The 23,655-nt window shown below is 52.6% G+C and overlaps 1 protein-coding gene, 1 long non-coding RNA gene, 1 other non-coding gene and 1 pseudogene across 8 annotated transcripts; 1 reads left to right on the forward strand and 3 right to left on the reverse strand.

Annotated features, from left to right (window-relative positions):
• Positions 1 to 623: 623 nt before the first annotated feature.
• Positions 624 to 10,796, reverse strand: RUNDC3A (RUN domain containing 3A). 5 transcript variants are annotated; one of them, XM_016931659.4, is made up of 11 exons: positions 10,278 to 10,796; positions 6,519 to 6,634; positions 6,020 to 6,153; positions 5,769 to 5,854; positions 4,450 to 4,539; positions 4,265 to 4,345; positions 3,954 to 4,119; positions 3,665 to 3,822; positions 2,752 to 2,889; positions 2,549 to 2,655; positions 624 to 1,213 (listed from the first exon to the last, which is right to left on the reverse strand). In XM_016931659.4, the coding sequence occupies exons 1-11, from the start codon at positions 10,382 to 10,384 to the stop codon at positions 1,071 to 1,073; spliced, it is 1,326 nt and encodes a 441-aa protein (XP_016787148.1). In that variant the 5' UTR covers positions 10,385 to 10,796; the 3' UTR covers positions 624 to 1,070. The 5 variants fall into 5 exon arrangements, with proteins under 5 accessions (XP_016787148.1, XP_016787146.1, XP_016787147.1 ...); XM_016931657.4 differs by having other exon boundaries at positions 6,020 to 6,168; positions 10,278 to 10,657; XM_016931658.4 differs by having other exon boundaries at positions 6,020 to 6,156; positions 10,278 to 10,500.
• Positions 10,797 to 10,876: 80 nt separating this feature from the next.
• On the forward strand, positions 10,877 to 22,112 carry LOC104002822 (uncharacterized). Of its 2 annotated transcripts, XR_008540523.2 has the most exons (6): positions 10,877 to 10,948; positions 11,708 to 11,916; positions 14,183 to 14,245; positions 15,040 to 15,216; positions 19,695 to 19,825; positions 21,793 to 22,112. It is a non-coding gene; the product is annotated as an uncharacterized LOC104002822 (long non-coding RNA). The 2 variants fall into 2 exon arrangements; XR_008540522.2 differs by lacking the exons at positions 19,695 to 19,825; positions 21,793 to 22,112 and having other exon boundaries at positions 15,040 to 19,668.
• Positions 12,014 to 12,121, reverse strand: LOC112206117 (U6 spliceosomal RNA). Its single transcript, XR_002940326.1, has one exon. It is a non-coding gene; the product is annotated as a U6 spliceosomal RNA (small nuclear RNA).
• Positions 15,044 to 15,249, reverse strand: LOC112206212 (small nucleolar RNA U3; annotated as a pseudogene).
• Positions 22,113 to 23,655: the final 1,543 nt, after the last annotated feature.

Consider the following 23,655-nt stretch of genomic DNA (forward strand, 5'->3'; position numbering starts at 1 on the left):
GTCTCTACTAAGAATACAAAAATTAGCTGGGCATGCTGGTGGGCGCCTGTAGTCCCAGCTACTCGGGAGGCTGAGGCAGGAGAATCCCTTGAACCTGGGAAGCGGAGTTTGCAGTGAGCTGAAATAGTGCCACTGCACTCCAGCCTGGCAACAGAGCGAGGCTCTATCTCAAAAAAAAAAAGAATGGGGGATGGTAACACCTCTCCTTAAGGGCACACTTAAGCGACAGCAGAGGAGTGAGGGTTGCTTAACTGCCAGGCTCTGGCCTAACAGAGGGGTCTGCAACTTTGGGCCAAAGCACCATTGCTGAGGCCAGCACAGGGCACTGGCCCTACAGGGTGTGCCTCCATCCTGCCCCTGGCGTGCTCGGCCGCCTCAGCCTGGTTTTGAGCAAGTTCTTAAAGGCTGTTGGGTTGGGGGGCAGTTGCATGTCTTGGGCCTGCCCTAGGCAGACCTAATATTTTGGACACAGAAGCTACCCCCTCCCTGAGTGCTGGCCTGCCTGTCCCCACAGGGCACATGCTAGTGCTGCCTGACCTTGGTCTCGGGTCAGGCACTGACTCCACTTCCTTCAGACCTCAGGACGGGGCCCTTCCCCAGCCCCCCACATAGAAAGGCTGCCCTCAGTCCTCTGGTTTTTATTTGCCTGATCCCCCACAGAGCTCTCTTGCCCTGGGGGCTGAGGAAGGAGTGACTCCAGGCCATACACAGACAGATGGAGAGGCTAGAGACTGGGAGGTGGGGGTGTGGAAGCTGGGCCACCAGGTCCTGAGGGGGCAGGGGAGATGAGTGAAGGAGCGCCAAGGTCACCAGAAGAATGGAGCAGGCTTCCCCAGGGGCTCCCTGTGGCTTGGGCACCCCTGCCTCCTGGCCCAGCGTGCTTTCTTCCGCAGCCCGTGCTGCCAAGGCAGAAAGCTAAGGTGAGCAGACGAGATCTTCCCCGAGAGAACCCTGGCTGGGTGGGTAGCGTTCTCTGGAAGGGTAGCCTGGATTGGGGGACTCTTGTTGAAGAAAGGTGGCAGGTGTCCATGGCCCCTGGCAGGTGGGGCTGGCACTGCCCATGCTGTTCCTCAGCTGGGGCTCAGTGCTGGGCTGCCCTCGGGACTGTCGCTCACCAGGCACTCGTTGGATTTGAAGCTCGCCAGGGACTTGCAGCTGGGAATGGAGGCCAGGGAGCCGCAGAGGCCCAGCATGGAGGGCGTGGGGTCCTTCCCTGGGGAGAGAGGGCGGGTGAGGCCAAGCGACCAGTCTACATGTGTGGGAGTTGGTAGAGGGGTGGGCAGTGAAGGGGCAGCCCTCAAGTCACCCCCCAGGAGACCTTGGCATATTCCACAGCATTTGCCATTTTCAGTTAAACTTTGGTTAAGCACCTGCCTGTGCCAGGCACGGTGCTGGGGACACTGTATTGTAATCGTCAGTTGATGTCTCTGTCTCCCCCTGAGGGTCATCCTCTCTCTTTGTCCATTTATTAAATACACAGTGAGCACTCGCTCTGTTCCAAGCACTGGGGATACAGAGAACGGACAAGACACGGTCCCTGCCCTCATGGAGCTCACAGTCTGGTGGGGGAGACAGACACACAGACAATCACAAACACAGTGTGATGGGGCTACATGGCCACAGCCTGCCTTGTCTCAAAGAAGATCTAGGGTCATCCAATACAGTGTGGTTGCTTATAAAAAAGAAAAGACAGGATATTCAGGCATAGGGAGAACTAGGATGGGAAAAACCAAGGTGAAGCCAGGGATGAGGTCAACACAAAGTGCATGCGTTGAAGTCCTGGGCATTCGCTCGAAGGGAGCCACTAATTTGGCTCTGAGCTTCCTGGCAGCCAAAGAGAAGGGGGAAACAATGGTCAGGCAAGTAGTTCACAGTGTGCATGAGATAAGAGCAAATTAGTCTAAGGAGTTCCCCGAGAGTTTGTGAGCCCCCGAGGATGTCATGACACTAAAAAGCCACTGAGCCCTCACCATATGACAACATTGGTGATTATCAACATCCCCATTTACAAAGAATAGACTCATGGAGGTAAAGTGATTGACCAAGCTCACATGGTCAGAGGAGGCACAGCCAGATTTATGCTGGGTTCTGCATATGCTGGGTTCTGCCACCTCAAAGTAAGCTCTCGATTGCTGTGCTAAACCCTCAAGAAAGGCTGAGAGAGGCCGGGCACAGTGGCTCACGCCTGTAATCCCAGCACTTTGGGAGGCCAAGGCGGGTGAATCACTTGAGGTCAGGAGTTCGAGACCAGCCTGGCGAAACTCCGTCTCTACTAAAAATACACAAATTAGCTGCGCGTGGTGGCGGGTGCTTTTAATCCCAGCTACTCGGGAGGCTGAGGCAAGGGAATCCCTTGAACCCGGGAGGCAGAGGTTGCAACGAGCTGAGATTGTGCCACTGCACTCCAACTTGGATGACAGAGTGAGACGCCGTCTCAAAAAAAAAAAAAAAAAGACTGAGAGAATGAATGAGGACCTGCCTTGAGGCCTCAGGGCCTTGCCTCAGCCCTTTCTGGAGGGGTACTGGGTGTTGGGTTGGGGTAGCTCACCGATGGGACCCCAGGGCTCCTCGTCCCGCGTGCCCTCTCCCAGGCGCTGGGAGTCCGAGCTCAGACTGGCTTCAGCTGACAGCGGCTCCGTGCTCATGAAGCTGTGTCTGCGGCAGAGCGAGAGCTGGTGCGCCGGTAGAGGAAGCCCTTCTTCCCCAGGACGACCCGCTCTCAGGCCCAAGCCCCACCTGGCTGGGGCTTACCTCCGGTAGAGCTTGGAGTTGCTGGCGCCCTCGGCCCCATTAAGCGTTCCCAGTGAGGGCCATTGATTGACCAGGGGTGTAGTGAGCTCCTTGGAACCCTGGGCCAGAGGGGCGTGGTCACTGGGGATCAGACCTGTCCTGGGAGGGGGAGGAGGAGTCAGGCCTGGCTGGAAGTAGGAGAAGTGAGGAAGGGAGATTCAGCAAGGGGATGAGGGAGGGGTCAGGAATGAAATCTGAGCGGCAAAAATGGGGATATGGTGTTGGGGTCAGTGGGCCAGATCCCGGGAGGAAGTGGAGGTGGTACTGGGGTGGAGGGGTGACAGGGATTCGTGCACAAATATTGGGAGTTGGAGGGAATGGTGCAGTGTTGTTGGGGTCAGCTGGGGTGATGGGGACGTCAGTGGAGGATAGTGTGGGAATCCCTGAAGGGTAAGATCTTCTTGGGGATCTTGCCGCAAGATCAGGGTGGTGGAAAGGCGTAGAGAAGAAGTGTTACAGGGATCGGCAGGGGTGAGGTCAGGGGTCACGGCGGGTGATGACGGTCAGTGAGCCTGTGGTGCAGGTGAGTGAGGCGATGAATGCAATCGTGTTGAAGGTTGCAGAGCAACACCGCAGGTCCTTGTGAGTGACGTGGGGTCCCTGCAGTAAGGTTGGATGGCCACTCTAGCTGAAGATAACTGAAGGTGAAGGGTGGGCTCTGGCTGTTGGAAGTCACTGGATCTTATGCTGGGGGCAATGTTAGAAGATCATTGTGGGCATCTCGGGGTGGGGCTGGCTGGATCAGAGGGTTGATGCTGGAGAGGTGGGTGCTCGTGTCGGGTGATGTTAGAGTCGATGGAAGTGAAGATGGGGTTCACCCGGTGATGTGGTCGGGGCGGCGGGGGTCAGGGGTTAGGGCAGGCCGTGCGCTCACAGCTGCTCCTGCAGCTCCAGGATCACGCCTTCCAGCTCCCGTTTCTCGCGCTGGTTCTGCGCCGCCGCCTCCTCCAGCTGCAGCTGAAGCCGCCGGTTCTCCGCCTCCAGGTCCTTCAGCTGCGACTCGCGCAGACGCACCAGCTCCTCCAGGTAGCCCTGCGGGGCGCCGGCTCAGCCCGGGCGGCTGGGAGGACGTCCCGGCCGCGGCCCCCATCCCCGCCCCGCCCCGGGATGCCCGGATACCCCGCCCGGCCCGCCCGCCCCCCGGGCCCGCCGGCGTCGCGCACCTTCTGCGCGTAGACGATGCGGAACTTCTGCTCCATCTTGTGCCACTTGCTGTACCAGCTGTCCTCGTCGGTGACGAGCGGCAGGTACGGGTGCTCGGGCGAGTTGTCCTCGCTCGTGCTGCTCTCGGCGCTGTGCCGCTCCTCCTCGTCCGTCAGGTAGTCGTAGCTTGGGAGAGGGAGCAGTGGGCACGGCCGGTCCCGCCCCTCCCCCCGCGCGTCTGCGCTGGCCGCCGAGGGCGGTGGGACCAGGACGTCCCCAGGATGTCCCGAGGCCCCGTCCCCCGCCCCGCCGCAGTCATGGAGCCGCTCACCTCTGCGTGAACTTTAGGTAGGGCGTGTAATCGATGACCACGGGGGTCTTCCCGTCCAGGACTTCCCCCTTTAGACAGAAGCTGAGGCAGAGGAGCCACAGGGTTGGAGGTGGGTGTGAGGGGTTGGGGTAGGACATTTATGGGGGAAACAGCCCCCTCCACCACTGCCGTCAGGCAGACCCCACCTGAAGTCGATGGCGCTCAGTCCGATCAGCATTCCGGTGAGGATGGTGGCTTCATCCCGCAGCATGATGGCTCCAGAGTCATAGAACCGTCTGTGGGGAGGCAGAGGGCCTGAGGGTGCAGCAGGCCCCTGGAGCGCCCCCCCCCCCCCACCCAGAGCTGCTATTGTTGGCTTACTGCCACCCCATCCTGAAGGAAGGCCAATTCTCCTTCCTGATCTGCACGCAGGCCTGGAGCCTCTCTCCCCCTTCAGCCTGGGGCTCGCACCTGTGGCCCCATCACCTAGAATGGGTGTTCCCTGAGCCAACTCCTCCCTCTGACCTACCCCTTCCTCATCAAGTACTGGGTTACCCAGATCCTTCATATCAGGAAGCAAGTCTTAATCATTAGTGCTTGGTATACAGTAGGTGCGCAAAAAACGTGTTAACTTGAAACGTGTAGACTGAGGAATGGAATTCAGTAAAAACATCAGGCTGGGTATGGCCAATTGGGATGGGGAGGTATATGCCCCCCGCCACAACCAGACAGCTTCAGATGCACCTGCCCACACAGGCACACTCCTCCTTGTAACCCCTTGCCTCAGGCACCCAACCTCCCTGTGAACCCACAGTGCAGGGATTGAACTCCCCATATAAGGACTCTGTGTCCGTGAATAGCAAGTACAGAACTGCTTTCGTTGTTTGGAGAGACAGAAGGGCTGTGTTGTAGATCATGGAGCAAGCCAACACTTGAGATGGTGCATGGCTGAGGCTCATCCAGAGGTGTGCAAGGGTGGAGCGTGCTGGGCATTGATGGCGAATAATGGGCATTAGATTTGACTTGCAAGTGGTGGTGGTGGTGGTGGTAAAAGTTTGTCCTGGGGCCAGGAGCGGTGGCTCATGCCTGTAATCCCAGCACTTTGGGAGGCCAAGGCGGGAGGATCACCTGAGGTTGGGAGTTTGAGACCAGCCTGACCAACACGGAGAAACTAAAAATACAAAATTAGCTGGGCATGGTGGCGTATGCCTGTAATCCCAGCTACTCAGGAGGCTGAGGCAGGAGAATCGCTTGAACCCAGGAGGCGGAGGTTGCAGTGAGCCGAGATCGCGCCATCGCACTCCAGCCTGGGCAACAAGAGCGAAACTCCTCCTCAAAAAAAAAAAAAAAGAGTTCGTCCTGGGACTGCAGGCCAGGCTGGAAGAGGGAAATCAGCCATGCGTGCTGGTGCTGGGACTTGTAGTCCAGGAACTGAAGGATGCTGCAGGAACTTAAGGATCAGCTGTGTTTGGGCAATGCAGGTGCACCCTGAGACCTGTGGTCTGAGTTGCCTGGGAAGTCTGACCTGGTGGTCCGGGTGTCACGCAGAGCCGTGGTGATGTATTCTGACATGCGCTTCTCCATCAGTGCCACCCGGATCCATGCCCGGCCCTGGAAATCATGTTCACCTTTACTTGCTGCCCCAGAGGGACTCATGTGTCCAGCATCAGGTGTGGGCCCTTCTCCCCTGGGCTGTGGACAGGGGGCAAAAACCAAGAAACAGGCAGGCCCCCTGTGTCCAGAGCAGAGAGCAGTTGCTTGCTTCAGGCCCCTCACCTTGGCCCGGGCTGTGCTGATGTTCTCCATGTTCTCGATGCTGCTCACACAGTTGTTGGGCACTTTGCTGCAGGCCAGCCGGATATAGTCCCAGAAGCCCCGCTGCCCGTCTGAGCTGAACCAGCTCACTGGACCTGCTGGGGCACAGGCTGAGCCAGGGCAGGGAGGGGGCTCAGCAAGACCAGGGAGTTTGGAGAGGGTCCATGTAGTGAGGCACTCACATGCATAAGCATAAGCAGCCTCCTCCCACAAAGATCTGTGCACACACATGCACGTGTGCAGTGGGCACCCCAGCATATCGCTTGCCCATGATGGGGATTGTAGGCCAAAGGCCTCTCCCTCTTCCCAGATCTGTACACAAGCTTCTGTGCATGGCCCAGAATAGGGGCCAGGGTCAATGAGGGGGTTCAGAGTCCATGGAGTATATCAGAAAGAGGTGGCTGGGAGCTAAAGGTTGGGAGTTGGGGAGGGACCGCTGGGGGAGGGGCACTGGGCCCACCTTTGAAGCGGTGGCTGAGGATCTGCTCTAAAATGGCTGCAAAATTGACAAACTCCTCCGATGAGTCATCGATGGGCTCCGCTGTGTACTTCTCCAGCAGCGTTTTCACAGAGAACCTGGGCGTTGAGGTGGGGAGATGGGGCAGTGGGGTGTCAGGTGAGGAAACAGGTGATGGAGGGAGAGACAGGGAGCAACCGGCAGAGAAGAAAGAGGTCAGGAAGGGCATGGATGTGGTGGGCGGCAGAGCAAGTGGGGAGACAGGCAAGACTACAGTGACCATAGAGGTACCGTGTCATGTGGAGTGAGAGGGTGGCAGATGGGGAGGAAGGGTGACAGGTGGGAGACTGATTGACAAAGTGGGTGACAGGAGAGGTGACAGCCAGAGAAAGGAAGCTTCAGGAGCAAGGGGTGAGAGGGACTGAAAAAATAGGAAGATGAGGCACAAGCCGGGGGCGGTCCCGGAGCCCCTTCCCCCTAGACCACCCTTCAGGGTCTGTGTGTGCGAGGCCTGGGTCAACTAGGTGTTAGAAGCCAGTGTGTGCCCCACCCTGAGCTGTCTTCTGTGATTGCTGGAGCAACCTTCAGTCCCTTTTGGGGATGGGGGTCACCTGTACCAGGGCATGTGAGTTGGCACTGTGCACATGGAGTGTGGGCATGCGCAGGTGGCCAGGTGGGCTCCCAGCACACAGATACCCCCTTCTCCCCTTTCCTTCCCGGCTTGGCCTCCCACACACCAGCTGCCCAGAACCAGGCAGTGCAGAGCTGGGCGGGGGTGGGGTGGGGAGGTGTGGGGTATGGGCCTGACACAGACACTGGGCAGGAGGGGGCATTGGCAGCAGATCCCTGGAAGGGGCTTGGGGGCCTGGCTTCTTTGGGAGGAAGGGACTAAGGGAAGCCTGTGGGGCTGAAGGAGTGAAGCCATGCAGTGCCCCCTCTCCAATCCTGTCTAAGCCTCAGGCTCCCTCTGCAGTCACTACCCCTGCAATCTCCCCCTGCCATCCCTGCAATGGAGTAGGGCAGGGATGAGGACACAGTTCCTAACATCCCATGATTTCCCTGCGGTGGGTGGCAGAGCAGGGGCGGGGTGTCCAGGGAAATGGGAGCTGCTTGGAAATGTCCTTTTCTTCTTATATTTGTCAAGCCCTATAATGTGGCAAGCACAGTACTTTGCATGCATTCCCTTACCCATGCTCAGCCCTGAAAGGTAGGTCCTCTTATTATTACTCTCATCCCCATTTTACAGGTAGAGAAATTGATGGTCCAAGAGGTTGACTGATCTGTTCAGAGTCATATGGCTTATGAGTAGTCAAGCAGGTATGTCTGATTCTGATTCTGAAGCTTCTGCTCTTTCTGCTACATCTGTGGCCTCCTGGCAGCTGTTGTGATGACCAAGGCCTGGAGCAGCCCCTGCTCCACCGCCCTTTGTCCTCTACTCTGCAAGTCTCCAGCCTTGGACCACTGACCTCTGCGGCTCTCAGGCCAATTGCACAGGTGAGCTCTCGTCCCCCTTCCTTTTGAACTTGGAGTTGATCTGCCTTGAGATCAGAGCCAGGTCAGTCTTGGGGTTGCACTAGAGGGAGGCAGCCTGCTGGATTCAAATCCTGTTTCCCTGTGACACTCACGTGGCCTTGGGCCCCTCTGTGAGTCCCTTCTTGTCAAATGCAAATGGGAACAATCGTACCTGCCTCATTACATTTTGGTTGAGAGCCCAGGCAGGGTTGGGAGAAGGTAGGTGCCTAGGGCCACTGGGCAGGGATGGTGAGGAGCGGGGTCGTGGCTGGGAAGGCTGGCCCTGCTGAGAGCCAGCCTGTGTTTGGGGCATTATTCCAGCTTCACTATGCGCACCCTCCTGCCAGCTTGATTTCTCCTGGTCATCTGGGTCAGGCCATGATGGGGCCTGGACTGGGTTCAGCATGGCAGCCATATGGTATCTGTCTTCAGGGGTGCCGCAGAGGTGGTCATTGTCCCCGGGAGCCCTGTGGTGTGCTCCCTGATAGGAGATGCAGTGGCTGCTGCAGGTTACCATGGAGACAGGGAGGCCAGGGCCCAGGGGAGCCCATGGCCTGCTAAAGGGAGCTGTTCTGGGAGCTGGAGGCAAACCATGTGACAGTGATGAGGCAGTAGGGGCCTGGGGGTTACTGAGCCTTTGTTATATCCCTGACCCCCCAAAACTCTATCCTTCCCTCCCAGCTCTAAGCCACCTTCAGCCCTTCAACTTCTCCTTCTCTGGCCTATGTCAAGGAGAGTTCCCTCATTCCCCCCATGTACTCAAGATGCTCAGCTACCTTGGCAGGCAAGAGAAAAAGAGGAACCTAGCAGGTAGACAGCAGAGAGGGACAGGAAGAGCGTCGTTAGGACAGGGCTCTTTCTGTGTGCCAGACACTGAGCTAGGCTCCTACAAGGATGGTGCCATTTTCATTCTTTGGTGTGGCTGTGACATCTAAAATGGGGATGATGGGGCACCCAAGGCCCAGAGTGGTTAAGAGACCTCCCCAAGGTGGCACAGCTAAAGCTGATGGAGTAAGAGCTTGAACCTAGGACCTTCTGGCCCCAAGGACAGAAATCTTTGTTTTATAACACACTGGCAGGGGTTGGGGGAAATGAGGGTAAAGGCAGTGCCCTGCACTGTGGGCTGGGCCATTGCTACACTCTCTCCTTCCTTAACATTCCAGGCATTTCTGCAGAGGTCTGATGTGCACAGCACTGTGCTGGGCACTAGTGCTGGGAGACAGATGCAGTGTGGTTGAGTGCGTGCCCAGGAACCCGGAAGGAGCTATGGGAGCCAGGAGCCAGGGCATCAGGTGGGCACTAGTGGGCCTCAGGGCATCGGGTGGGCTTCAGCAGAGCTGAGGCCTATGTGGCAGGCAGGTGGGGCTGGCGAGGGAAGAGTGAGCCCTGCCCCCAGGAGCACCCTGCCCTGAGGGGGCAACACCTGATAGGCATGGGGGCCAGGGGAGGTTGCAGCTGACAGGGGATCCCAGCACCAGAGGAGAGTGCAGGTGTGGGCTGCAGGGGGAGTGGCTGAGCAGCTGGCCATGCCCTGGTTTTGGGACAGGGCAGGGCAGGGAGGGTGAGTCACTGCAGGTTGAAGTGGACAGGATCACTTCCTGGGCCCCGCAATCGCGGAGAATCTTCCCAACCCTGCAACCGTTCCACCCTCAGAGACCAGTGGCCCTGCCCTCCCGATCTTCTCCCCTTGAACCTGGAACCCAGGCTCTTGGTCCTTCCCACGTCTTGGGTGGTGCCCCTCACCCTTCCCTGGAAGGATTCATGGGCTCTGCCCCCATGCCCAATTGACCCTGCCCATCCCTGCTCCAGAATCTGAGCATTGGAGAACCCCACCCCAGAGAGGTCAGTTTGACATGGGTGCCAATGAGGGTATGCTTGGAGGGCATTCATCCCCCCACGGGGTCCCCTCTGTCCATCCCGCCCCATTCCCAGCAAGGGAGCCAGCCATCCCCACCCCCTTCCCCCTCACACAGTGTCACTTCCTGGTTCTCACAGGAAGCTACAGTACCAATTAAACACCCCTCACCCCCCAGGCCCAGGCCCGGGCATAGGCTTGGCTTGGCCTAGAAGGGTAGGGACCAGACTGCAGCCTCCCTCTGGGTTCTGGGCCTGGGAGGGACAGTGGACGCATTATTCTCGACCCTTTTCTCCCCTCCCTTTTCTCCGCGGCAGCGCTCAGTCCGGGTTTCCGCAGTCCACCCCAACCCCTCTCCCTCACCACCCCAGCCCCCGCCCACTAGCGGTGCCCACCTGCACACGGTGATCAGGTTCTTACGCTCCACAGCCACGTTGCGAGAGGACGCTTTCTTGGAGGACAGCCCCAGAGCCATGGTGGTCTGGACAAAGCTCGCTTCCATCCAGATGTGCGGCCACTGCTGCCGCCGCCCGCTGCCCCCCACCCCTCCCGGAGCCCCAAACCCGTCGCTGGATCACGGCTGGGCCCTCTGTCCGACGGGGCCCCTCAACCCTTCCATGGCCATCCCCCTGCCTTTGCGCCCGGTGCCCGGCCCCCTCGCTCCCTCCCCTGGCGGCGATGCCAGAGCAAAACAAGGCCGGGGAGGGAGCTCTCCGAGGTGCTGAGCCGGGGCCCCGTCACCCCCTCCTTCAGCCGCCCGCCCCCCTCGGCCAGTGACGTCAGGGCCCTCTGGCCCCGCCCCCCAGCAGGCCGAGGACCAATCCGCAGAGGGTGCAGGGTCTGGGGGGAGGGGCAGAGCCCGGGCCCCACGGAGGGCGGAGGGGTACCCGGGAGAAGCAGAGATTGGAAGGAGGAGCAGGGGGCCTGCCCTCCACCCCCACACTCTGGGCCCGAGACTCCTCGCTCCTCCTCGCCTCGAGTCTCTGGCTCCGACCTCTCTACTCCCTTGTTTCTGACCTGTGCTCCGTGGTGTCTCTGATCTCCCCCTGCCGCCAGGGGAAAGGAGGTCTTCACCTCCGGGACCCCCCCCGCCCCACCCCCGTCCCCTCCCTGCCCACTACCCGTTCAGCCTCGGCTTTCTCGGCGAGAAAGCGCAGGTGGCTCCCGACTGCTAACCCAGGAGGCTAAGGAGCAGCCCTAGAGACTGCGCATCTGCATGTCTGTGCCTGGGCTGGACCCGCCTGCACCAGCCGGGCCGAGCCAACCTCTCCTGGGGTGGAGGATGGGAATCCAGACGAAGCCTAAGGGCTCAGCGCCTGGAACCACTTGGGACAGAGAGTGGGGAGCAGACTGGCAACGAAGGGCCCTGGGCTCTGCGGAGGTTCCCAGCAGCAGAGCAGGCGCCTACAGTGGTGCCAAGGCAACCGGAGGGGGTGGCGGCCCACCCCCTCGCACCACCCCAGAGCCAGCTGGCCTAAGGTTAACCCCTTGGCTGCTGGCATTGCCGCGTCGTGCCATCAACCCTCTCTGAATGGGGTCATTGATCTCGGGCAAGGCCAGGAGTGTCCTGTAAAACTGGTTGCAGCTTCTCCCCGGGGGTGGGGGGAAATGAAGGCATAGTCTGGTTTCCCACCGCCCTTGGCCTCCTATTCCTCTCTCACGTCCCTGCTCCCACCTGCTCTGTTCCTCTATTCAACCTGTTCCAGGATTTTCGGGGCGGGGTGGGGGGAGGGTTCCCCTTCACCTGCTGGAATCCGCAACTCCCACATAAAGCCTTTCTGTGTTTATTAAAGGGCCTCTACCCAATTTCTCCATCTGCCCTTAGGAACATCCCTCCCAGGACTCACTCACACCTATTCTCCAACTCTGCCTACCTGCTCAATTCACCTGATGCTCTGCCAGTGGATTGCTGATGTCTCTACATTGATTCAGATTTGCACCCACATCTGAAAATGGTCAGCAGGCAGGGACCCTCTGTCACCCCAAGTGGAGGAGGAGGAGATGAAAGAGCCTTGTCTGACACCCTGGAGACTGGTGAGAGATCCTGACTCCTAGCATGGGATCTTACATTTACGCAGCCTCAGCCTCAATTCTTGGCTTCTGGGACCTCAACCTTGGTCTTTTTATTTTTTACTTTTTTTTTCAATTATTTTTTGTGCGTCATCCTTGCACAGTGGCCATGCTAATCTTCTCTGTATCTTTCCAATTTTTTAGCATATTAACACATTCCGATGTTAGTATAACCTTGGTCTTTTCAGTCCCTCCTCCATCATCTTGCTCTTGCCTCACGTGTAGAAGTCCCTCTTACCATTCTCCTGCCTCCAGATTGCCAGGGGCAGTCATGATGGGTTTTTTTGCTCTTTCTCCAAATGAGGGCACATGATCTTCTTTTGGGGTTTATTTTGTTGTTGTTGTTGTTGTTGTTGTTGTTGTTGTTGTTGTTGTTGTTTTTGAGACAGAGTCTCGCTCTGTCGTCCAGGCCAGAGTGATCTCGGCTCACTACAACCTCCACCTCTCGGGTTCAAGTGATTCTCCTGCCTCAGCCTCCCAAGTAGCTGGGATTACAGGCATGCACCACCACGCCCGGTTAATTTTTGTATTTTTAGTAAAGACAGGGTTTCGCCATGTCAGTCAGGCTGGTCTCAAACTCCTGACCTCAGGTGATCCACCTGCCTTGGCCTCCCAAAGTGCTGGGATTACAGGCGTGAGCCACCACGCCCGGCCTATCTTAACCATTCTTAAGTGTACAATGGAGTAGTACTAAGTACATTCATAGTTTTTTGCAGTCATCACCACCGTCCAACTTCTTAACTCTTCATCTTGAAAAACTGAAACTATCCATTAAACAATAATTCCCCATTCCCCACTCCCCTCACCCCTGGCAACTACTAGTCTACTTTCTGGTTCTATGATTTTGACTACTCTAAGTACTTCATATAAGTGGAATCATATAGTGCTTATTTTTTATGTGACTGGCTTATTTTGCTTAGCCTAAAGTCCTTAAAGTTCATCTATGTTGCTGGCCGCAGTGGCTCACGCCTGTAATCCCAGCACTTTGGGAGGCTGAGGTGGGCGGATCACCCGAGGTCAGGAGTTCAAGACCAGCCTGGCCAAAGTGGTGAAACCCCGTCTCTACTAACAATACAAAAATTCGCCAGGCATGGTGGCACACGCTTGTAATCCCAGCTACTCGGGAGGCTGAGGCGGGAGAATCGCTTGAACCCAGGAGGCGGAGGTTGCAGTGAGCTGAGATTGTGCCATTGCACTGAAGCCTAGGCAAGAGTGAAACTCTGTCTCAAAAAAAAAAAAAAAAAGAAAGAAAGAAAAGAAAAAAGCTCATCCATATTGTAACACATTGCAGAATTTCCCTCCTTTTAAAGGCAGACTAATATTCTTTTGTAGGAATATGCAACATTTTGCTTATTGCTATGGCTTGAATGTGTCCCCCAAAGTTCATGTGTTGGAAACTTTTTTTCTTTTTTTGGGGGGGGGGACAAAGTCTTGCTCTGTTGCCCAGGCTGGAGTGCAGTGGCATGATCTTGGCTCACTGCAGCCTCTGCCTCCCAGGTTGAAGTGATTCTTGTGCCTCAGCATCACGAGTAGCTGGGATTAGAGGTGCACACCACCATGCATGGCTAAATTTTGTATTTTTAGTAGAGATGGAGTTTTGCTATGTTGGCCAGGCTGGTCTTGAACTCCTGGCCTCAAGCAGTCCACCTGCCTTGGCCTCCCAAAATGCTGCGATTACGGGCGTAAGTCTTCATGCCCAGCCTTCTTTCTTACTTTTTGAGACAAGATCTCACTCTGTTGCCCACGCTAGAGAGCAGTGGTGCAATCATAGCTCACTGCACCTTCAACCTCCTAGGCTCAAGTGATCCTCCCACCTCAACCTCCTAAGCAGCTGGAACTACAGGCACTTGCTACCATGTCTGGCTAATTTTTATTTTTATTAGTTTTTTATTTATTAATATATTTTGTAGAGATGAAGTCTCACTATGTTGCCCAGGCTGGCCTTGAATTCCTGGGCACAAGCGATCCTTCCTCCTCAGCCTCCCAAAGTGTTGGGATTACAGATATGAGCTACCACACGTGGCCATGTATAAGAAACTTAGTCCCCAATTCACTGGTGTTGAAAGGTGGGACCTTCAAGAAATGATTAAATCACAAGAGCTCTGCCCTCATGAATGGATTAATGCTGTTGTTTTGATAGTGGGTTCCTGATAAGAGGTTGAGGATCAGGCCCCTTTCTCTCTCCCTCATGCTCTCTTGCCTTTCTGCCTACCACCATCGGATGATGCAGCAAGAAGGCCCTTGCCAGATGTGGGCCCCTCCATCTTGGACTTCCCAGCTAGCCTCCAGAACTGTAAGAGACAAATCTCTGTTCTTCATAAATTACCCAGTCTCACATATTCTGTTAGAGCATGTGCAGACTTAGTTCTGCACAAAGCAACTAAGACACTTATCCATTCATCCATCCATGGACACTTGTATTGTTTACACATGTTACCAATTGTGAGTAATGCTGCTATGCACATGGGTGTACAAATATCTCTTTGAGACCTTGTTTTCAATTCTTTGGGGTATATACCCAGAAGTGGAATTGCTGGATTACATGGCAATTCTGTTTTTAATTTTTTGAGAAGCTGCCATCCTGTTTTCCATATGGCTGCACCCTTTTACATTCCTGCCAACAGTGCACAAGGGTCCAATTTCTCTTTTTTTTTTTTTTTTTTTTTTTGAGACGGAGTCTCGCTGTCTCCCAGGCTGGAGTGCAGTGGCGCGATCTCGGCTCACTGCAAGCTCCGCCTCCCTGGTTCACACCATTGTCCTGCCTCAGCCTCCTGAGTAGCTGGGACTAGAGGCACCCGCCACCACGCCTGGCTATTTTCTTGTATTTTTAGTAGAGACAGGGTTTCACTGTGTTAGCCAGGATGGTCTCGATCTCCTGACCTCGTGATCTGCCCAGCTCGACCTCCCAAAGTGCTGGGATTACAGGCGTGAGCCACCGCGCCCGGCCACAAGGGTCTAATTTCTCTACATCCTTGCCAACACTTGTTATTTCCTGTTTGCTTGTTTGATGGTAACCATCCCAACAAGTGTGAACAAGTGTGAGGTGGTATCTCATTGTAGTTTTCTTTTCTTTTTTCTTTTTTTCAGGGAAACTACCCAGACTGTGTCCTCTCCCTCTTACTCTCCTAAAGGAAGACAAGGAAGACAATGACAAATGGCGTTTGCAGCAAAGCAACACCAACAGCCAACTTGATGCTCAAGGGAGAACGCTATGCCTCTTCCTCATGGTTTCCAGTGCTCTACACATTCTGAGAAACTTTTCTGGTAATAAACTATAGAAACAATGAGACTGTGCCCATGGGAGAGACCCCATCTCTACAAAAAATACAAAAATTAGCCAGGCATAGTGGTGTGCACCTGGATTCCCCAGCTACTTGGAAGGCTGAGATGGGAAGATCACTTGAGCCCCGGAGGTTGAGACTGCAGTGCGCCATGATCACGCCACTGTACTTCAGCCTCAGTGACAAAGCGAAAGCCTGTTTCAAAAAAAAAAAAAAAAAGACAGAGAGAAACGGGCTGGGGATGGTGGTTCACACCTGTAATCCCTGCACTTTGGAAGGCCGAGGCAGGTGGATCACTTGAGATCAGGAGTTCGAGACCAGCCTGGCCAACATGGTGAAACCCCGTCTCTACTAAAAATACAAAAATGAGCAAGGCATGGTGGTGGATGCCTATAATCCCAGCTACTCAGAAGGCCGAGGTGGGAGAATCACTTGAATCCCAGGAGACAGAGGTTGCAGTGAGCCGAGATCGCGCCACTGCACTCCAGTTTGGGCAACAGAATGAGGCTCCATCTTAAGAAACAGAAAAAGGGAAATGATCCCTGAAAGTACACTCTTTTGTTGTAGTTTTTATTTGCATTTTGCTAATGACTAGTGATGTTGAGCACCTTTTCATGTGTTTACTGGCTATTTGTTTTCTTTTTTTTGGAGCGATACCTATTCAAGTCCTTTGTTCATTTTTGGGTTGCTTGGTTTTTGTTGTTGGTGTTGAGTTTTTTAGGAGCTGCCTCTATATCCTGGATATCCATTCCTTATCAGATATATAACTTGCAAATATTTTCTCCCATTCTGTCAATTACCTTTTGAATTTGTTGATATTGGTTTTTTGATGCACAAAGTTCTTAAGTTTTCATCAAGGCTAATTTGTCTATTTTGTTGTTATTGTTGCCCCCGTCTTTGGTGTCAGATCCAAAAAAATTATTGCCAAATCCAGTGTTGGGAAGCTTTTGCCATATGTTTTCTTCTAAGAGTTTTAAAAGTTTAGGTCTTACATTTAGGTATTTGATCCATTTTGAGTTAATTTTTGTCTATAGTGTTAGGTAAGAGTCCAACTTTATTCTCTTACATGTGGATATCCAGTTTTCCCAGCACTATTTGTTTAAAAAACAAAAATCAAACAAACAAAAACCTGTCCTTTCCCCATTAAATGGTCTTGGCATTCTTGTCAAAAATCAGGCTGGAGTGCAGTGGCATGATCTCGGCTCATTGCAACCTCCACCTTCCAGATTCTCTTGCCTCAGCCTCCCAAGTAGCTGAGATTACAGGTGTGCACCACCACGCCCGGCTAACTTTTTTATTTTTAACAGAGATGGGGTTTCACCATGTTGGCCAGGCTGGTCTCGAACTCCTGACCTCAGGTGATCCACCTGCCTCAGCCTCCCAATGTGCTGGAATTACAGGCATGAGCCACTGCACCTGGCCTGATCAAGTTTAAGACTGCATTGCACCAGAGCACTGCAGCCTAGACAACAGAGCAAGACCCTATGTCAAAAAAAAAAAAATCATTTGATCATAGGCCAGGTGTGATGGTACGTACTTGTAATCCGAGCTACTCAGGAGGGTGAGGTGGGAAGATCACTTGAGCCCAAGAATTCGAGTCCATCCTGGGTAACATAGCAAGACCATATCTCCAAAAAAATAAGATAAATAAAAAAATATAAGAAATCACTTGCAGACCAGGCACAGTGGTTCACGCCTGTAATCCAGCACTTTGAGAGGCCTAAGTGGGCGGATCGCTTGAACTCAGGAGTTCGAGACCAGCCTGGGCAAAGTGGTGAAACCCCATCTCTACCCAAAATACAAAAAATTAGGCAGGCATGGTGGCTTACACCTGTGGTCCAGCTACTCAGGAAGCTGAGGTGGGAGGATCGCTTGAGTCCAGGAGGCAGAGATTGGAGTGAGCTGAAATTGTATCACTTCACTCCAGCCTGGGTGACAGAGCGAGACCCCGTCTCAAAAAAAAAAAGAAAAGAAATCACTTGCTCATGTGTGTAAGAGTTTACATGAGGGCCTCTGTTCTATTTCATTGGTCTATACGTCTGTCTCTATGCCAATACCACTCTATTTTGATGAATGTAGCTTTGCAGTGAGTTTTAAAATCAGGAAGTATAAGTCCTCCAGCTTTGTTCCTTGTTCATATTTCAACTTTTGTGATAATCATTTCCTTGCTTTTCTTTATATTTTTATCACCCATGTGTGCACCGCCTACAAGCAGAACCTAACAGGACAGTAATGGAGGCTAGGGAACTGGTTTGCAGAGTCCCAGCCCCCTTCCAACATCAGAGAGCAGAGAAAATAAGAATGAATTTGAAGCTGAAAGTCAATAAGCAAATAACTGGCATTATCTACCCCTTTTTTCTATGCAGTAGTTACACATCTATCCATCATATTTGAATAATAACAGCTTCATCCCTTTGCCTAATAGATGCAACTGTCCTTTGCTCAAATGAAGATGCTCTGGGGCCCTCCCCCAAAAGCAGAGACGCAAAGTCTCTACAGCAATGGGATCCCTTTCCGTGTGATGTGAATTCTCCTAGTTCAGCCACATGTCCTCTAGAGTATTCTGCAACCTAAATTATGAAGGTCATCACCAACAACAATCCTCATAAAAAATAAGAGAGAAGAAGGAGAGGAAAGTTAACCAATATTTAGAGAGTGTATATAACAAAACAAGCAAGAGAAAACATGCCCATGGCTTCTACAATCCTTGCTTCTATATCTGGTCAGAAGCTGATATTATAACTTTCCTCTTCCATTACCCTTGAAGGGTTCAAGGGATTCTCGTGCCTCAGCCTCCAGAGTAGCTGGGAATACGGGTGCCCACCAACCACCACACCTGGCTAATTTTTGTATTTTTTTTAGTAGAGACAGGGTTTCACCATTTTGGCCAGACTGGTCTCGAACTCCTGACCTCAAGTGATCCACCCACCTTGCCTCCCAAAGTGCTGGGATTACAGGCGTGAGCCACCGTGCCTGGCCCCAAATCTGTATTCTTTATTTTTATTATTGTTATTATTATTATTATTGTTATTTTTTTTTTGAGACGGAGTCTCGCTCTGTCACCCAGCCTGGAGTGCAGTGGCGCGATCTCAGCTCAATGCAACCTCCGCCTCCCGGGTTCAAGCAATTCTCCTGCCTCAGCCTCCTGAGTAGCTGGGTTTACAGGCGCCCACCACCATGCCTGGCTAATTTTTGTATTTTTAGTAGCGAGAAGGTTGCACCATATTGGCCAGGCTGGTCTCTTGGCCAGGCTGGTCTCAAACCCCTGACCTGGTGATCCGCCCATCTTGGCCTCCCAAAATGCTGGGATTACAGGCATGAGCCACCACGCCCGGCCCCCAAACCTTTATTCTTAAAATAAAGGTTTCCAGAATAAACCTTTATTCTTGAAATTAGCATTCTACAAATTGGAATCCTCAGAACTGTATTGCTCTTTTTTTTTAACTTTTACTATTGGACACGGAAATAGGACATGGCACACTAGGGAGTCCCCTGGGTTCCAGACATAGTCCTCCCTGCCTTTCTTTTGGAGTTAGAACCCAGCTTACCCTTGGCATTTGGGATCAGTCATCCCAGAAGGTAACCCCTTTTTTGCCCTGAGCTCAGGTGAGAGCCTTATCTTCCAGGTAGTGGAACCGTTGCGGTATCTCCTCGTGAAAGGATTCCTCCCTTAGTGTGGCAGATGCTGGCAGTGCCCTCCCATGTTCCTGAAGCTCTTGGGTTCACTGGATGAACTTCCAGCTGCCAGAACCTGCAGCTCTTTACCTAAGGACTCTCTCTGGCCACTGGAGCCTGCTGAGCAGGCTGAAAGTTCTGGGGAATTATACTCCCAGCCACAGCAACCTTCAGCCAATCACTGATGGGGATCGGTGCGTAAATAGCCAGCTTCCTCATCCCTCAGGTCCTGCAGCAAACATTATGACTGGCTCCCTGAGTTCCTTCTTAGGATTAAGCTCTGGTTGTCCACGTGTTTTGTTTGTTTGTTTGTTTGTTTTGTTTTGTTGTTTTGTTTGTTTTTGAGACAGAGTCTCGCTCTTGTTGCCCAGGCTGGAGTGCAATGGTACAATCTTGGCTCACTGCAACCTCCGCCTCCTGGGTTCAAGCAATTCCCCTGCCTCAGCCTCCCAAGTAGCTGGGATTATAGCCATGTGCCACCACGCCCGGCTAATTTTGTATTTTTAGTAGAAACGGGGTTTCTCCATGTCGGTTAGGCTGGTCTCGAACTCCCGACCTCAGGTGATCCACCTGCCTTGGCCTCCCAAAGTGCTAGGATTACAAGTGTGAGCCACCGCACCCGGCCGGTTGTCCACGTTTTTAACTTGCTTGATAACACACCCTTTATGAGCCTCCTTTCTTTCCAATGTCAGTCTCCCACTGGCTTGCTTGGTATTCCTAGCATCGCTTTTCAAATAAACACTTGTGTTTCTCAAATAAACACTTTCCTTTGAATCCTTGACTCAGGTTCTACTTCTGGAGGGAACCCAAACCAACACATTTGATATCCAAAGTTGTCCTAGGAAGTAGACCCCCAGGATAAGATTCTGGTTTTGGATCACTCATCATCCAGATGGCCCAAAGATTCCATTGCTGAGGTAAGTGGGGTGCTAATACCCACTGGAGAACTGGACTGATTGTCAGACTGTCACCCTGGTGAAATGGGATGCAGACAGGGATGCACTGCCTATGCAATAGCTCTAGTATTTGAGGTGTAAGAGGAAAATGGTAATTATAAGGACTGTGGAGACTGGGCTCAGTGGTTCATGCCTGTAATCCCAGCGCTTTGGGAGGCCAAGGCGGGTGAATGACTTGAGGTCAGGAGTTCGTGACCAGCCTGGCCAACATGGCAAACCCTGTCTCTACTAAAAATACAAAAATTAGCTGGGTGTGGTGGCAGGCACCTGTAATCTCAGCTACTAGGGAAGCTGAGGCACGAGAATCACTTGAAGCCACAAGGCAGAGGCTGCAGTGAGCTGAGATCGCGCCACTGCACTCCTGCCTGGATGACAGAGTCTCACTCTGTCATCAAAAAAAAAAAAAAAGGAGTTGTTTGGTTGCTGTTAATGCCATCAAAGGGTTAAAAGAATAAAAGACAGACTCACATCAGCCAGCTATCAATTTATGATATAGTTAAAAGCTAGAAGAAGCCGGGCTCACACCTGTAATCCCAGCACTTTGGGAGGATCACTTGAGCCCAGGAGTTTGAGACAAGCCCCAGCAACATAGGAATACCCTGTCTCTACAAAAAATAAATTAGCTGGGTATGGTGGTGAGCACCTGTGTTCCCAGCTATTCAGAAGGCTGAGGTGGGAGGATCACTTGAGCTCAGGAGGTTGAGGCTGCAGTGAGCCATGATTGTGCCATTGCATTCCAGCCTGGGTGACAGAGCAAGACCCTATCTTAAAACAAAACAAAAACCAGAAGACCTCTATGGCAGCATGTAAGGAAACCCTCACCTCCTGTGCAGGGCAGACTGTGATGAAAATCAGTCCTATAATCTGATTGCAAGAGTAGCAGGGTTTTATATTTAAAGCCCCAGCAGGTCAGGGCCCTGGGAGGGAAGGAGTGGGATCCTGAGGCCTAGTATGGGAACATCTGTTCTAAAACCCCCTTATTATGCTGAGTTATTTGGGCTGGCAGAATTGGCCTCTCCCCCTGGGTGGAAGAGAGCAGCCTCCCCTTGCCTAGATAACATGCAGATTCCTCACCTGAGGCAGACACCTCACAAGATGATACTTGCCCTCTTCAAGGCCTGATGTTGACTCCCCTCCATGACTCTAGACCAATAACAATGGTCAAGTCTCATCAGGGACCAAGTGGGGAAGCACTGTCCCATCTATGGAAAGAAAAGGATGATTCACCAAAAGACCTGCAGGAGCTGGTGAACATTTACCAGAAGAATTTGGCAGAACATGTTTGGGAACATATCTTGAGGGTGTTAGACTGGGGTCAGGGGGTGGAATATAAGGCTGAGTAAGGCCGGGTCGGGTGGCTCATTCCTGTAATCCCAGCACTTTGGGAGACCGAGGCGGGCGGATCACCTGAGGTCAGGAATTCGAGAACAGCATGGCCAACATGGTGAAACCCCATCTCTACTAAAAATACAAAAAAATTAGCTGGGCCTGGTGGTGTGTGCCTGTACTCCCAGCTACTCAGGAGGCTGAGGCACAAAAGTCCCTTGAACCCGGGCAGTGGAGGTTGGCAGTGAGTCTAGATCGCACCACTGCACTCCAGCCTGGGTAACAGAGTAAGACTCCGTCTCAGAAAAAAAAAAAAAAAAAAAAAAAATGCTGAATAAGGGTACGTTTATTGATATGGGATGCCCTACCTGGTAAGGATTTAACATTTTATTTTATTTCATTTTATTTATTATTTATTTATTTATTTATTATTTATTTTGAGACAAGTCTTGCTCTGTAACCCAGGCTGGAGTGCAATGGTGCTATCTAGGCTCACTGCAACCTCCGCCTCCTGAGTTCAAGCAATTCTCCTGCCTCAGCCTCCCGAGTAGCTGGGATTACAGGCGCACACCACCATGCCGGGCTAATTTTTCTATTTTCAGTAGAGACGGGTTTTCACCATGTTGACCAGTCTGGTCTCAAACTCATGACCTCAAGTGATTCATCTGCCTTGGCCTCCCAAAGTGCTGAGATTACAGGAGTGAGCCATCACGCCTGGCCTAGGATTTAACATTTTAAAGCTTGGCAAGGACACCAGAAGCCTGTTGCAATATGCCCCCGGGATAGATCTTCAAAGTGTGGAAAAACTATGAGTTCCAGCAAATGAGGTAGAGATGTTGGAACTTCCTTGACAGAATACTTGGAAGAATAAAGGCTCAGAAAAGTGGGCATGCCAGAATAAAATGACTATTATATAAGACTATAGAACCCTCCAGCCTACTGTGTTCTTCATGAGGGCCCAGAAATACTCAATAAATAAAGTGATACAAAAGGTGCTAGTTGGAGCAGGGCCACTGGCATTTGCAGGTCAGTGGTAGCTGTCCTCAGCAGGCCAGAGCAATGGTAGCGGGAGCTGCTATGGGACTAGCCTTTCTAGAGTCAGTGGGTATAACAGGAGTCCAGAATTGAGGTCAGGCGACAGCACATGGTCATGAGAGGCTAAGTGGACATAATTACCGTAATAGGCAGAAAGACCAGAAATGTAAGCAGGGATCTATTGTGATGACCAAGAGACCATGGTGTTCCCAGATAGGAGGACGGCGAAGGAGGGTATCTCTTGCTTATAAAAACAAGCAAGAATGAGACAGCAGAAGGCTGAAGTTAGCCACTGCAAAGGAAAATCCCCATCCCATACCCAGTTTCCAGGCCCAAACCAGTTTTCAGATATAGAGCCCTTTGTCTTTTTTTTTTTTTTTTTTTTTTTGAGATGGAGTCTTGTTCTGTCACCCAGGCTGGAGTGCAGTGGTGCAATCTTGGCTCACTGTAACCTCCGCCTCCCAGGTTCAAGCGGTTCTCCTGCCTCAGCCTCCCAAGTAGCTGGGATTACAGGTGCTCACCACCATACCTAGCTAATTTTTTGTATTTTTAGTAGAGACGGGGTTTCACCATGTTGGCCAGGCTGGTCTCGAACTCCTCACCTCAAGTGGTGTGCCCACCTCGGCCTCCCGAAGTGCTGGGATTACACATGTGAGCCACCAAACGTGGCCAAATATAGAGCCCTTTCATTGAAGTGGGGGCCAGTTCCCTTCAGGAAGAATCCTACAATGCCATGGCAAGTTTATATCATGGTAATTATCCTATTCTTCCCCCAAAGGTACTTACAGCTGCTTATCAGAGCAACTGCATCCTGGCGAAAGGGAAATACTCAGATCTTTCAAGGCTTTTGGATACAGAGTTGGAACTGACACTAATATTAAGGAACCAAAATGCCATCATGGGCATGTATTAAGGTGGGGCACACGGAGGCCAGGTGATGAAAGGAGATCTGGCCCATCAGTCTGCCTGATGGTTATTTCCCTGGCCCCTGAATACATAGTGGAATAGAGGTACTTAGTAGATAGCAGATCTCTCATGTTGGTTTCCTGAAATAAGAGCCATTACCACACCTGTAATCCCAAGCGTGGAGGCCAAGGTGGGAGGATCACTTGAGCCCAGGAGTTTGAGAGCAGCCTGGGCAACATAGTGAAACCTCATCTCTACAAAAAAAATTTTTTTAATTAGCTGGGTATCGTGGCACACTCCTGTAGTCCCAGCTACTCAGGACACTGAGGTGGGAGGATTGGTTGAGCCCGGGAGGTCAAGATTGCAGTGAGCTGAGATTGTACCACTGCACTCCACCCTATACGACATAATGAAACCATCTCCAAAAAAAAAAAAAGAATGAAACAAGAGTCATTAGGGTAGGAAAGGCCAATTAGAAATTGCTTCCTCATCCCCCTCCCAAGAGAGTAAATCAGAAGCAATGC

The sequence above is a fragment of the Pan troglodytes genome, chromosome 19 (genome assembly GCF_028858775.2).
Source record: "Pan troglodytes isolate AG18354 chromosome 19, NHGRI_mPanTro3-v2.0_pri, whole genome shotgun sequence".
Lineage (NCBI taxonomy): Eukaryota > Metazoa > Chordata > Mammalia > Primates > Hominidae > Pan > Pan troglodytes.

Bases quoted from the DNA above. Each gene is read 5' to 3' on its own strand.
- RUNDC3A (XM_016931657.4), bottom strand. From the start codon at position 10,384: ATGGAAGCGAGCTTTGTCCAGACCACCATGGCTCTGGGGCTGTCCTCC. The intron at 4,346-4,449 runs GTGGGGTCTGCC...CCTCTGCCTCAG, and splicing joins CTGAGCGCCATCGACTTCAG to CTTCTGTCTAAAGGGGGAAG. The intron at 3,823-3,953 runs GTGCGCGACGCC...GGCGCCCCGCAG, and splicing joins GCATCGTCTACGCGCAGAAG to GGCTACCTGGAGGAGCTGGT.